The sequence below is a fragment of the Stegostoma tigrinum genome, chromosome 7 (genome assembly GCF_030684315.1).
Source record: "Stegostoma tigrinum isolate sSteTig4 chromosome 7, sSteTig4.hap1, whole genome shotgun sequence".
In the NCBI taxonomy this organism is placed as follows: domain Eukaryota; kingdom Metazoa; phylum Chordata; class Chondrichthyes; order Orectolobiformes; family Stegostomatidae; genus Stegostoma; species Stegostoma tigrinum.
Genome location: NC_081360.1, coordinates 47,615,896 through 47,630,718, shown reverse-complemented (window position 1 = coordinate 47,630,718; position 14,823 = coordinate 47,615,896). Strand labels below are relative to the sequence as shown.

Genomic DNA, 14,823 nt, shown 5'->3' with positions numbered 1-14,823 from the left:
ACAGTTTTCCTGTTAGATCTGGAGTCAGGCAGCTCTGCCCGCTCTCTCCTGCCTTGTTCGTGTGCTGTGTGGAGCCCTTCGCCGCCTCCATCAGGAAGGACGTGAGCCTGAAGGGCGTGACTATCCCAGGCAGCGGAGGCCTTCAGGTCAAGACCTCCCTGTACATGGACGATGTCGCCGTCTTCTGCACCGTTCGTCGGTCGGTGAGTAGGCTGTTGGACATCTGCGGCCAGTTTGAACTGGCCTCGGGTGCCAAAGTCAATAGGGGTAAGAGCGAGGTCATGTTCTTCGGGAACTGGGACGACCGCTCCTTCATCCCCTTCACCGTCAGGACAGACTACCTGAAGGTGCTGGGTGTTTGGTTTGGTGGAGCTGGGGCATGCACTAAGACTTGGGAGGAGCGTATTGCCAAATTTAAGCAGAGGCTGGGCAGGTGGATGCTCCGGTCCCCCTCCATCGCGGGTAAGAACCTGGTTGTCAGGTGCGAGGGGCTTTCGGTACTGTTGTATGTGGCGCAGGCCTGGCCTATTACCTGGACCTGCGCCGCTGCGGTCACCCGGGCCATCTTCCACTTCATTTGGGGGTCGAGGATGGACCGGGTCCGCAGAGACACCATGTACAAAGATCTGGGAAATGGGGGAAAGGGCGTACCGAACGCCACCCTCGCCCTGACGGCTACCTTTGTGTGTGGCTGCATCAAGCTGTGCGTAGATCCTCAGTATGCAAACACCAAGTGTCACTACTTACTGAGGTTCTACCTGTCCCTGGTGTTGTGAAGCATGGGCCTGGCCTCGTTGCCGCGGAACGCTCCGAGTAGTTGGACCGTTCCATCCCACCTGTCCTTCGTGGAGAAATTTTTGAAAGGAAACACCTTTTGACCACAAGGCCGTCAGGCAGTGGTCAGCACGTAGTATCCTCAGGACCCTTTGGGAAAAGGAGAGGGTGGATCCCGTCGTGTGGTTCCCCACGCAGACTGCCAAAGTCGTTTGGCAGAATGCCTCATCGCCAGAACTTTCAAACAAGCACAAGGACATTGCTTGGCTGGCGGTGAGAGGGGCGCTGCCAGTGAGATCCTTTATGCATGCCCGGAATCTCTGCACCACTGCACGCTGCCCTCGAGGTGGCTGCAGGGGGGAGGAGACTGTTAGGCACACTCCAGAAGGAGGTGATCATGCGCAGGAGGTCTGGAGGGGGATGCAGTGGTATTTGTCGAGGTTCGTCCCGAGCAGCTCTGTGACGCGGGACTCCGTGCTCTACGGGCTGTTTCCGGGGACGCACACCGAGACCAACATCAACTGCGCCTGGAGGACCATCAATGCAGTGAAAGACGCTCTTTGGTCTGCCCGCAACTTGCTGGTCTGCCAGCTGAAAGAACTGACCCCGACCGAGTGTTGTAGACTGGCGCACTCCAAGGTCCAGGGCTACGTGCTGAGGGACGCGCTAAAGCTTGGGGCAGCCGCCGCCAAGGCGCGGTGGGGAGAGACCACCGTATGAGCCCCCTCGTCCAGAAAAGGGAAAAGAATCCTATCTGGTAACTGGGCCCAGCTGGCGCCTTCCCCAACTGGTCAGGGGGCCAACTGGGACTGTGCGGGGTGACGACTGCCGGGGTGTTTTCTTTGCTTTGTTTTTTTTTCCTCTGTTTTGTTTTTTTCCTTTAGTTGGTGTACGTACCCCCTGGGTAACCCGGAGTGGCTTGCATGACTGGGTAGGTGTATAAATGTTTTATTTTTTGTACATTCTATGAATAAAGTATATTTTTTCAAATAAAAAAAAAAGTGACGAAACGTCTGAAAACTAACCTTCCAGCTCAGCGAGCAAACTCACATCCATAACACTAGGCTATCAAATCCCCTGAAGCGAGTGATAGAACACTGTCAAGAGCTAAGCAGTGACCCTCCAGTGATGGGCACTTCACCAATTACTGGGAGTGCATGACTGGTTGTCCATTAAGAAGAAAGTTTTATTCCAGAAGGCTGCAGATATCATTGATTTAAAGCATTCACAGATCTTCTACAATGAAATTTCCCTTTGTGAATTTGCCTCAAAGTGAGCCTTCAAACCCATGATTGGATGAAACCCGGAAGTGGGGGGGGAGGGGGGGGGGGGGGGGGGGATGGCGAAATGATGCTGGGTTCCCCAAAGATTACTTTATTTTCACAGTATTTAACTTCCACACAAGCCTCCCTTTCCTTGCCTACGAAAATTCCTCCCAAAATGTTTGTCTCTATAATTATATAAACTTAGAAAAACAATTCATCTATTTTTGAAGCTCATTCTTGTCGCCTTCAAACTTCTGCCGTTTCCCCTCTTTCCAGAAAGGCCTGCTGTATCTTATGACACATAGGCACTTGATCTGGGGGAAGGCCTGCTGCTTGTCAAGGGCTGATTGGCTGCCAGCACTCCTGTTCTCAGCAGCCCCACCAGTCAAGCAGTGACTACTGCCGGTACTATACCCAGCCATGGCTGCTGATTGAGGTGGAATCCCAGCAGGGGTGAGGCATGGTGGGAAGGGGGTTGCAGGCGTGGGAGGGCCAGCAGCAAGGGCAGAACTTTCCTTTATGATGCTGGATTACTCAATCAGGCATCAAGTGTCATTGAATGCAGGATCCCACCACACAGTCCACAAGCAGATTTGCGTTCACTGATGTGCTTCCCATGTGGTAAACCCTCAACATGCCATTCCATGATATTAGGAGCAATGGGATGAGGCTGTCACTGGGCATTAATTTCTCCGTAAGAGCCGAGTTTAATGGTAGGATGGGAAAGCCTCTCAGGGCCCTCCCATCATAAGCCTAATGAGGGTGGAGGCAGGATGGTGATAGGGTCCCTATCCACCATCCTGTTTGCTGAATACATGTCCCACCAACACTAAAATCACCAGAGGGCAGGGCACCAGGTTCTACCCCATGAATGAAAATACCAAGCTGGTACTCCTGAATATTTCCTCCATGTGCCTCTGCCGATGTTTTTCTCATATGTACGAAGAACTGCTCATTGATTCGATAGTTCCAAACTGGCAGAATTTTCCTGTGTTGCTTCTCTAATTTTCCTCCCTTTTCTCATCCTGTGGGTAATCCATTCCTATTTTGAACAAAATATACTTATTCTTCATTATGTCTCTAGTTCAGTCAGTCATGGATTCTTTTTCCAGCAAAAATGTAAGTTATGAAAGTTTTGATTTTATAAGTGGCATTCCAATATTTTAAAAAAAAACTTCATTACCACATTTAATAGACAGAGTAGCAGTTTTAAATTATAAGAATCAGTTGCACTGATAAACACATCAGACAGCAAGAATTTTCTACTTACAGTTTGGCTGTGATCAGCAGAATAATTGCAACAAATGAATTTTTTTTCAGCTTCTTGATTTGTCCCACCATTGTAAGTCCAAGATAAAAGAGAGCTGAACCACTGAAAGAGCTTGCCAGACCATCCAGAAATTCTCCGATAATCACCGGAATCTTTCGCTCAAAGATAAAATTCCCACAAATTCCAACAATGACCATAAAAACAATTGGGTTTTTAAAAATCTCTAACAATACCAGTGCAACAGTCTTCAGCTTGCTTTGTTGAATGTTCATATTTTCCCTCCATTTTTGTATTTCACAGAAGATGAAACCAATTGGATTTAATAACATCAATGAGATGGGTGCCACCAAGTAAATGTACTGAAGATATTCCGGGTATGTATCTCTGTACAGAGCTTCAACTGAAACACATATAAAGCCATTCAGTTACCACTTTCAAGATTTATCTGAAGTACTGACATTGTAAAGTGAATTATTGAATATAAAATAGCATAGTTTGTCACAAATCTATCCATGCTAATTGTAAATCCCAACAGCCATCCTGTCTTTACAAGCACTGATCTGCTTAGACACTTGCAATCTATCACTTTGGGATATCCTTGTCCCCAACAAAATATTTATTTCCCTCCAATCTGGCTACTATCCCTTTAATGGCACCCTGTTTTCATTATGATTCTGAGAGACAAAGGCTAGTTTGAAAATGGTGCATAACTTATTTAACCTTCCAGCATCAAATCTTTTCCTTATATCGTGTTCTTTGATGTATTCTGTTATCTAACCTAACGTGATTCCCTGGAACTTTACCAAACCAAATCTGACATGAAATCATTAAAGGAGATATTAGGACAGGTGACCAAAAGCTTGGTCAAGAGGTTGATTTGAAGGAATGTCTTACAGAATGAGAGTGAGACAAAAAGAGGAAGCATTTTTAGGAGGGGTCTTGAACCCTGGAACCTAGGTAACTGGTGCCAAATGAGGCAATTAGGAAAATTAGGGTTAACCTAGCATTACTCAGCCTCAACTTCCTTTGTTAAAAATGCCAATTACTCCAGAATAAAGATAACATATACAGTTGCTGGGCACCTCTTCCAGAAATAATTAACTGTCTCACTAAACCATTCTCCTGTGCTCCCTCCACATGTCTGCAACTGGCAAGATTGAAACAATCCATTCAGCTGCCCACTTAGCTCACTTTTTAGGAAAAAACCCTCCTTTAGCCCTATACCTTCCATGAAGTCTCCAAATCTCTGACTATGGTCTCTTAAGCATCTTTCCTTGCCCTTCACCCCATTAGCAGAAGTGCCTTCACGTTCCATCAATTACATTCTCAAATTTCATCCCCATTCCTCTCAACCTCCCCTTCTCTGATATCCTCCTTAACACCAAGCTTATGGTTACCCCTCTTACATTTTCATCCAAATACATACCTTGAAGCACCTTGGGATTTTCTGTTGCTATTCACGGCAAGCAAACAACACAAAGTCTCATATTGCATTTTAGAAAGTAAACTACATTTTACAGATAAATGTTTGGTACCTTGTGGTTACATTGCTACGTGGGTAATGTAAGACTAAAGGTGTAACATTCTCTGTATAATTTATGGAGCTTGATAATATTTTGGCTTTCTGTACCCATCTCCAACACTTGCTTTATGTCAGGGTCAAAAAGCAACTTCCACAAGGAACATGTAAACTATTGTCTTAAATTTATTATGGCTGACATTTATCGCTCAACCAAAACGTCTGAAAACGTATAATGCTCTTTATCACACTATTCTGGAAAACATGACTGCATTGCAAACATACTTTATTACCTGATATTTCCCTATTTAGTTTAATTTTTGAATGTTATTACAAAATACCTTCAAATATTTTCCTAAATTAGAGGTGCTTTATAAATGCATGATGTTGTTGAATGAACAGGACGTTTTCATCTTTCTCTGATTGAAGAATTTTTGGATTTGGAGAATCCCGAGGAGAAATTTCGATAAATAATCCTTTTGCATAAATCCATTGGATAGTGTTTCTGTCAAAGCCTCTCCATTGGCTTTGATGTCTTACTGATATTCCCTTAAGTCACTTCTCACAATGATCCTTAATATCTAGGTAACAGTATGCATACCTAATGATCATAATATTCAGAAGCTCTGTCATCCATAACAAAGTAAAGAAAACACGTTTTTGTTGAAACAAGTAATCTCTGGACAAGTTTAAGAGATTCACAAGTGCACAGTTTAGTTAGGCCTGTTAAAATAGTCATTTGAACAGAAAGAATCATAGCACCTAGTAGTTAGCATGAGCTGCGCAAGCTGCCAGAGACCATTCAGCTAGCTTCAGTCTAGTGTCTGTTTTTGAAGCAACTCAATCTGCTTACAAAGAAAATACCCTGCAAAAAAGGTTGTGGAATAGTACAATTCGCAGTCTTGGAAGGAATCTGGCACATAAAGGAAGAAAGAAGATTGAACAAGCTCAAATGGATGATAGACTGAAATTAGTAGAATCCTGTGACTAAACTGGCTGACTGTGTGGCTTCTCTCTCCAGACTCCAGTGTTACAGGTTGGGATTTGTTTTAGAGAGTCCAGGATGATACTTATTCTTATTCCCAATGGGTAGAGTGATCCCATCTAGATTATTAACCAAATCTTACAGTGGTTTGTACATCAATGGCATTGTTTTAATCACTGGATCTCCTACTGTACTCTATGTAAGTACAGGGTTCCGTCTAGCTTTTGGCGACCTCTGTTCATCTGTTTCTCCCGGTATAGATGTCAGTTTCCCAAAAGCAAATGCACTCATGACAGAAACTGCACTTTAAGTAAACTCTTTGATAGATGCAGCATGGGATGATTCCACAGCTGCAATCCCACCCAAGGACACTTGCAGTTTATAAAAGTTAAGAATCTCAATGAAAACACATTGATTTCCTTCTCACAAAGTCCAAACCTCAAAGTTCATTATGCACTTCACACATTTGTTTTTCCCACTTTTGGTTTACTGCTTGTGATTCATTGCTGCCTGAAACAAAAAGAAATGTGTTGATTCTGCAAAGATCAGCAGCGAATTGTTTGTCCTGGCTGATCAAGATTTGTGGTCGGCTGCTGCCAAGATCTGCAAAATTATGAATATTTTAATATTTCCTGAAACTTCTGCCCAGTTTCTACCAGGAGATTTTGCACTGCTTGAATCAAGTATCTGGTAACCCCTACTAACACCCATGCAGTTTCACGTTGATTGTGGTTCAGTTGTAACGTCGATATAAACATATGAAACTGAAACTCAAAGACCAGCTGGACTGTCAAACAGTCCACACTTCTGCATAGCCAGATAATCATGACTGAACACTCCTTTCCTCCTTCCTGCAGCTCCCACCCACCTCTGCAAATATGTAATATGGGAGAGGCAAAAGTACAGAAGAAAAATATCAAGGCCTGGGAGGGAAAAGGTTACTCTCAAAAATTGCTTTTCGCATCCATATCCTCCTTGTAGGCGATCAAAACTAATCCAGGAAATCACAGAAATTACACACTATCTATAGAGATACTTCTATTTCAATAAGGTCAATAAAGACACCTTCTCAACAATGCAATTTCTGCCCCAGGTAAGAAATCAACCAGGTCCCTCTTAAATAAATTCCAGGAGCTCATAACTCTCTGGGAGAGGAGAACTACACGCAATGTCCAGTCTGTTTCAGAACCCTCTCCCCATCCCCCTTTTCTGATGAAGGGTCTAGGCCTGAAACGTCAGCTTTTGTGCTCCTAAGATGCTGCTTGGCCTGCTGTGTTCATCCAGCCCTACACTTTGTTATCTCGGATTCTCCAGCATCTGCAGTTCCCATTATCTCTATTACTACATTTACATTGTTTAAACTCGTGACCCCGATCCTCCCTAATCTGTCAAACTGAAATAATCTATCAAAAGGGATTATGCTACAAATCTCTAAATCCACATTACACTGAAGGAAACAGATCAGAGTCTTTGAGCCTATCAATGTTACTGAGCTTCTTTAAGGTAGATACTTACATGGCATTAATACTACTGACTCCACTGATTGTAGTAGGTTTTTGTACTTCAGTGAGCAGTAGTTTATTTACTGTGCTTCAGTGATTCTGATCAGCAAGTATTACATTGCATTAGTCATACTGCCTCCTGAGGTCATCGGGACTCACTGCACTTATTCTCGCCTTTTAGCGTTGAGTTTGTTCAGTTGCCTAGACAGCTAGCATGTGGTTCAGATAGCATCAGCTGGAAGGATTTGATCCCTGTTCAAGGTTTGGGGCTTGCTTTCTTGCCCTGCATAAGCCATGGTTTGGCAACCTTCAAATAATCGAGATGATTCCAGTCATCGTTATAGTGATTCAATCAATTCTCGACTGAACTCCATTAGTAAACCTAATGTATTCAAGTACGAATTGCACCACGTAACTCGATCAATTGTTTGCCTGATTTTCTGATGAAGGATCACAGATTGGAAACATTAACTCTGTTTCTCTCTCCCTACGTGTCGTTAGACCCAAGTAGTTACAGCATGTATTGTTTTTATTTCAGATTTCTCACACATCATCACCTTTTTGGTATTTCTATACTGCTTAGTCTGTTGCACCGGCAGGTTGCAGCAAATTTAGCATTGTCCATGAGAACTTCCTCTTACCAAAAGATTAGCACCGATTCACTGTCTAAGTTGTTGGAATTCCTTCATCTTTGTCCATTGCTCTGGTAGTTGTGACAATGTTAAAACATTCTGATTGCATGAACTGAGGTCTGCAAATTCACATTAATTCTGCACTGATCTTGCAAAATTCTTCACATTTCAGCTTTGAGCGTTCTTTATATGCTCATTCCACTCCCATACTGAAAATCAGTTGAGCACATGTACTCCAGCTACACAGAGCTGTCAGCTTGTGCATTTGAGGGACACAGCTACACCATTTGAAAGAGAAAATCTGCACAAATCTGCTGTCAGTTGTTCTAATTTACAGGTATTCCCTTTCACTCACTGTACATTATGTGCTTAAAGTATTAGATGTGAAAAATACAGCAAACAAAGTATCTGTGGATTCCACTGAGTAATCTAACAATATTTTTCTCAAGGGTTTTCAACATCAAACTTAAAGAATTCTAACAAGTACCTCACTTCAAAGTTTTATTTCATGCTATTTATGTTTTGTGCTGGTTCTTTGTGAGTTGGAAATAATTCAGGATGAACTTATCACATTTCATTCTACAGATGATTGACAATTTTTAGAAAGGAATTCTTATTTGCATTGGTAGATGAAGTGAGATGGAAAATACCAATCCCTATTATCAATACATTTAAGGATGTCTTTAGGAAACTATTACAGCAAGGAATGACAAATCAACAATGTTATGTGACACTCAGTCCAAGAATGGCCTACTGGTCTTATCCCTGGACTGTTGATCCAGTGACCCAGATAATGTTCTGGGGACCTGGGTTCAATCCTGCCATGGCAGATAGTGAAGTTGAGTTCAGTAAAAGTCTGAAATTAAGAATCTAGTAATGACCCTGAACCCATCATCAATTGTTGGGGAAAAACCCATCTGGTCCACTAATGTTCTTTAGGGAAGGAAATTACCATCCTTAACTGGTCTGGCCTACACGTGACTCCAGGCCCACAGCAATGTGGTTAACAGGGAACCGCCCTCTGAGCAATTATGGATGGGCAATAAATGCTGCTTAGCCAAAGACACCCTCATCCCATGTATGAATACAAAAAAAGTATGCGCAGTATGGCAGTTCTTGAATATAAATGCTAATAGGTAGGTAGCAAAATTGTGAAACACGTATTTAAGTCACTTTATTGACCAGGCTGCATTGAGAGAGAAAAATGGAACTTACCTATCTCAGCTTGTAGCTTTTCTGCTTTCCTTCCCAATACAGGAAAAATAGACTAATTTGGAAACTACCAACCAGAGCAGAAAACGAACGAACCCACTGGATCCTTAAATCTTCCAATGATGCACCATAAGGTCACAAACACTTTGTTAGTATTGGACCAAAAAAAACCTCAGATTCCAGGAATAAAGTAGATTAATGACCAGAACCATTCTATTTACTGGCAAACTTAACAGGTGATTCAAATGTTGCACAAAGGATGATTAAATATGTAGATTGACAACTGAAGAACTTGAACCTGCTTATTACATCGATGGATTACTCATGAATCATAGTTGCATGATCTATATTTGTACTGTACAAATTATGCATATTAAACAGCTTGCCATCTGCCTGTGCCACCACTGTTCTTCAGTTTATAGGAAATTCTACGATTTATTTTCAATATCTGGAAGTTAACAAATTGGATGCATTTCCTTGCATTTTAAGTATAGTTCTGGGTTCTGTCTCAATGACTAGTTGGTGAGCAGAATATAGCAGAACCCCACTGAACATACTTTAAAATATTCATAGTTCATCATGTTTTCATTGCTTTGACATTCTGGATCAATGTCTTTTACAAGACAAAATTTGATAATTAGCTCCTCCCTTAGAAATATATCTTTCAAATTTAAGGAACCTTTGGCATTTGGCAAGCAATCCAATCTTTACAATTTCAGAATTATTTTACTTTGCCTTTAATATTCATCAAAAACAAACAATCTCACCCAAATTTTACAAAAATGAATTGCCCTGAGCCACAGTGCCTTCAACAAGACACTCCTTGACAACCAATTATCGTACGTGTTTCTTGGTGTTGCCTCTTTTGTTGCAGAAATACAGATAAACAGGTTTTATTCATGTCCTGTGATAATAGGAACTGCAGATGCTGGAGAATCCAAGATAATGAAATGTGATAATGGGAACTGCAGATGCTGGAGAATCGAAGATAATAAAATGTGAGGCTGGATGAACACAGCAGGCCCAGCAGCATCTCAGGAGCACAAAAGCTGATGTTTCGGGCCTAGACCCTTCATCAGAGAGGGGGATGGGGTGACCGTTCTGGAATAAATAGGGAGAGAGGGGGAGGCGGACCGAAGATGGAGAGAAAAGAAGATAGGTGGAGAGAGTATAGGTGGGGAGGTAGGGAAGGGATAGGTCAGTCCAGGGAAGACGGACAGGTCAAGGAGGTGGGATGAGGTTAGTAGGTAGGAGATGGAGGTGCGGCTTGGGGTGGGAGGAAGGGATGGGTGAGAGGAAGAACAGGTTAGGGAGGCAGAGACAGGTTGGACTGGTTTTGGGATGCAGTGGGTGGAGGGGAAGAGCTGGGCTGGTTGTGTGGTGCAGTGGGGGGAGGGGACGAACTGGGCTGGTTTTGGGATGCGGTGGGGGAAGGGGATATTTTGAAGCTGGTGAAGTCCACATTGATACCATTGGGCTGCAGGGTTCCCAAGCAGAATATGAGTTGCTGTTCCTGCAACCTTCGGGTGGCATCATTGTGGCACTGCAGGAGGCCCATGATGGACATGTCATCTAAAGAATGGGAGGGGGAGTGGAAACGGTTTGCGACTGGGAGGTGCAGTTGTTTATTGCGAACCGAGCGGAGGTGTTCTGCAAAGCGGTCCCCAACCCTCCGCTTGGTTTCCCCAATGTAGAGAAAGCCACACCGGGTACAGTGGATACAGTATACCACATTGGCAGATGTGCAGGTGAACCTCTGCTTAATGTGGAAAGTCATCTTGGGGCCTGGGATAGGGGTGAGGGAGGAGGTGTGGGGGCAAGTGTAGCATTTCCTGTGGTTGCAGGGGAAGGTGCCGGGTGTTGTGGGGTTGGAGGGCAGTGTGGAGCGAACAAGGGAGTCACGGAGAGAGTGGTCTCTCCGGAAAGCAGACAGGGGTGGGGATGGAAAAATGTCTTGGGTGGTGGGGTCGGATTGTAGATGGTGGAAGTGTCGGAGGATGATGCGTTGTATCCGGAGGTTGGTGGGGTGGTGTGTGAGAACGAGGGGGATCCTCTTAGGGCGGTTGTGGCGGGGGCGGGGTGTGAGGGCTGTGTTGCGGGAAATGCGGGAGACGCGGTCAAGGGCATTCTCGACCACTGTGGGGGGAAAGTTGCGGTCCTTGAAGAACTTGGACATCTGGGATGTGCGGGAGTGGAATGCCTCATTGTGGGAGCAGATGCGGCGGAGGCGGAGGAATTGGGAATAGGGGATGGAATTTTTGTAGGAGGGTGGGTGGGAGGAGGTGTATTCTAGGTAGCTGTGGGAGTCGGTGGGCTTGAAATGGACATCAGTTACAAGCTGGTTGCCTGAGATGAAGACTGAGAGATCCAGGAAGGTGAGGGATGTGCTGGAGGTGGCCCAGGTGAACTGAAGGTTGGGGTGGAAGGTGTTGGTGAAGTGGATGAACTGTTCGAGCTCCTCTGGGGAGCAAGAGGCAGCGCCGATACAGTCATCAATGTAACGGAGGAAGAGGTGGGGTTTGGGGCCTGTGTACATGCGGAAGAGGGACTGTTCCACGTAACCTACAAAGAGGCAGGCATAGCTGGGGCCCATGCGGGTGCCCATGGCCACCCCCTTAGTCTGTAGGAAGTGGGAAGAATCGAAAGAGAAGTTGTTGAGGGAGAGGACAAGTTCGGCTAGGCGGATGAGGGTGTCGCTGGAGGGGGACTGGTCGGGCCTGCGGGACAGGAAGAAGCGGAGGGCCTTGAGGCCATCTGCATGCGGAATGCAGGTGTAAAGGGACTGGACGTCCATGGTGAGAATGAGGTGTTGGGGGCCAGGGAATTGGAAGTCCTGGACGAGGTGGAGGGCGTGGGTGGTGTCACGGACGTGGGTAGGGTATAAATAGGGAGAGAGGGGGAGGCGGACCGAAGATGGAGAGAAAAGAAGATAGGTGGAGAGGAGAGTATAGGTGGGGAGGTAGGGAGGGGATAGGTCAGTCCAGGGAAGACGGACAGGTCAAGGAGGTGGGATGAGGTTAGTAGGTTGGAGATGGAGGTGCGGCTTGGGGTGGGAGGAAGTGATGGGTGAGAGGAAGAACCGGTTAGGGAGGCAGAGACAGGTTGGACTGGTTTTGGGATGCAGTGGGTGGAGGGGAAGAGCTGGGCTGGTTGTGTGGTGCAGTGGGGGGAGGGGACGAACTGGGCTGGTTTTTCTAAGATCAGACGAGATTAGCTAGTGTCAATCGAGTTTCATTTTTTTGTTAAATGAACCGGAATAGTTAATGTTTTCTATCTCAAACTTGAGAGGTTAAAATACGACAAGCAGAGCCACTAACAGTTCGAAAGAAAAAGCAGCTCAGCAGGTCTAGCAACATCTGTGGAAAGAAAGCAGGGTTAATGTTCTAAATCCACTTCTGGATATGGGTCATTGGACTGGAAACATTAACTTGCTTTCTCCCCACAGATGCTGCCAGATATGCTGACTTCCTCCAATAATTTCCGTTTTTGTTTCAGATTTTCAGCATCTGCAGTTCTTTATTTTATGCCATTAACAATTTAGTTCCATCATCATTACAACTAAATATTTTGTCAAATGATATGTTACACATAAAAAATTAGGTTTATTGCATTGAATGAAATCACCCTTTCGATCTACGTCAAAAATGAAACTCAAGTGATGCAAACTGGCACATTAGTATGGTAAGATATTGCATCAGTGTCCTATAAACTTGGTACACTTCGTAAGAAATTATCAGTTTTGCTACCCAGAGATTGGATGATATTTAATATAGGTGCAGTACAAGTTATTTAATTTAAAAAGAAATTTAATCTGCTGTTACTCATTGTAAACCAATAAATTCTGGTTACCACGTGCCAGAGCAAACACCTGCGCTACACTGTTCTTCAGTTTCTATAAAGTTGTGTGATTCACTGATTCAGTTCCCATGTCTGGAAGAATAGCAAATTCTCCACACTTATTCTACCAAAATCCTCCACAATTTGGAATATCTCAATTATCATTGAATTACAGAATCTCTGCAGTGTGGAAGCAGGCCATTTAGCCCATCCAATCCACAACGACCCTCCAAAGAACATTCTACCCAGATCCATCCCCCTACCCTATCCCCGTAACCCTACGGTTACCACAGCTAACCCACCTAGCCTGCACATCTTTTAACACAATGGGCAATTTAGCATGGCCAATCCGCCTGACCTGCACATCTGTGGACTATGGGAGGAAACTTACACAGACATGGGGAGAATGTACAAACTTCACTCAGATAGTGGAATCAAACTCGAGTCCCTGGTGCTGTGAGGCAGCAGAGTTAACCACTGAGCTACAGAGCTGCCCGTAGGAAGATTAGGTCCCTACAACTTTTGCTGTTCTAAAAAGAGGACAATGCCAGCTTCACAAATCTCTATACGTGACTGAAGTTTCTCATCCCTGACTTAATCCTGGTAAGACCTTCTCAGTACTTTTTACAAAGCCCTCATATTCTACCTTAGTGCAGGGGTCAGAATTATACACAACACTCAAGCTGAGACCTAGCCAATGATATATATGGATTTATTTTTATATTAATTTATTCCATTTACAAAGCCAAATGTCCCATACTCTTTCTTAATCTCCTTTTCAATTTAACCTGACATCTTAAATATCCATGAAGTCATTTGTACCTGGTTTTCGTTCTCTCTCAGAATTTTGACTATAAAAGCAAGACATTACAGATGCTAAAAATCTGTAACAGAAACAAAGAGCTGCTGAAACTCAGCAGGTCCAGCAGTATCTTTGGAGAGCGAAACAGAATTTATGGGTGGAATTTTCAACTTCTTTGAGCAGCAGGGGTAATGATGAGAAAGTTAAGAAAAAAAACAATGAAAAAGAAAAATTCAATTCCCAACACTGCAAAAGCAATTTCCCATAAGGACATCATCTCCTCCACCCTTCATCCAAGCAATTCAGCATCACTAAATCACCAGCGTCACTGCATCATCATGCTTGCTTTCGATTCAACTCTGAAACCACTTCAGCTCTTCAGGACTGCACATCGGAGCACAGGGACACTAATGATTTACATGCTTCTTTTTAAACTTTCATGGGATAGGGCATCACTAGCATCAGTTGCCCAGCCTTAATTACAGTGGGCGATTTAGAATCAACTTCATTGCTGTGGGTCTAGAGTCTCATGTCTGCCAGACGAGAGAAGAATGGCAGATTTCCTTCTCTAAAAAAGGTCATTAGTGAACAAGATGGTTTTTTTAACAACAATGAATAGTGGTTAAATGATTGCCATTAACAGAGTTTTATTCAACTCACATTTCACTTTCTGCTGTACTGGGAGTTGAAGCCATTCTCCCAGAACATTAGTCTGGGGTAATAAAATGTGAGGCTGGATGAACACAGCAGGCCCAGCAGCATCTCAGGAGCACAAAAGCTGACGTTTCGGGCCTAGACCCTTCATCAGAATCTTGGATTCTCCAGCATCTGCAGTTCCCATTATCACATTAGTCTGGGGTTCCGGTTTACGAGTCATTAGTGGCATTACGACTATGAGAAGCTGCCTTGTGCACTGGTGTGTACACATACACACACACACACACACACACACATCTACAAAAGATGCATCATGCGGCTCTTAGCTTAATTTCTTAGCAGTCACTCCATTTGGATTTACTTGGAGA

General features: G+C 44.1%; 1 protein-coding gene across 5 annotated transcripts in view; it reads right to left on the bottom strand.

Moving 5' to 3' along the window:
- Nucleotides 1-14,823, bottom strand: part of gpr155a (G protein-coupled receptor 155a) — a 74,880-nt gene that overhangs the window by 44,689 nt on the left and 15,368 nt on the right. For all 5 annotated transcript variants that reach the window (XR_009445944.1, XM_048534599.2, XM_048534600.2 and 2 more), the window contains exon 3: nucleotides 3,310-3,709. Coding sequence is in view for 4 of the 5 variants with exons in the window: in XM_048534599.2 (XP_048390556.1) it covers nucleotides 3,310-3,709 (400 nt within the window). In the remaining variant the exon portion in view is untranslated. The remainder of the gene's footprint in view (nucleotides 1-3,309; nucleotides 3,710-14,823) is intronic.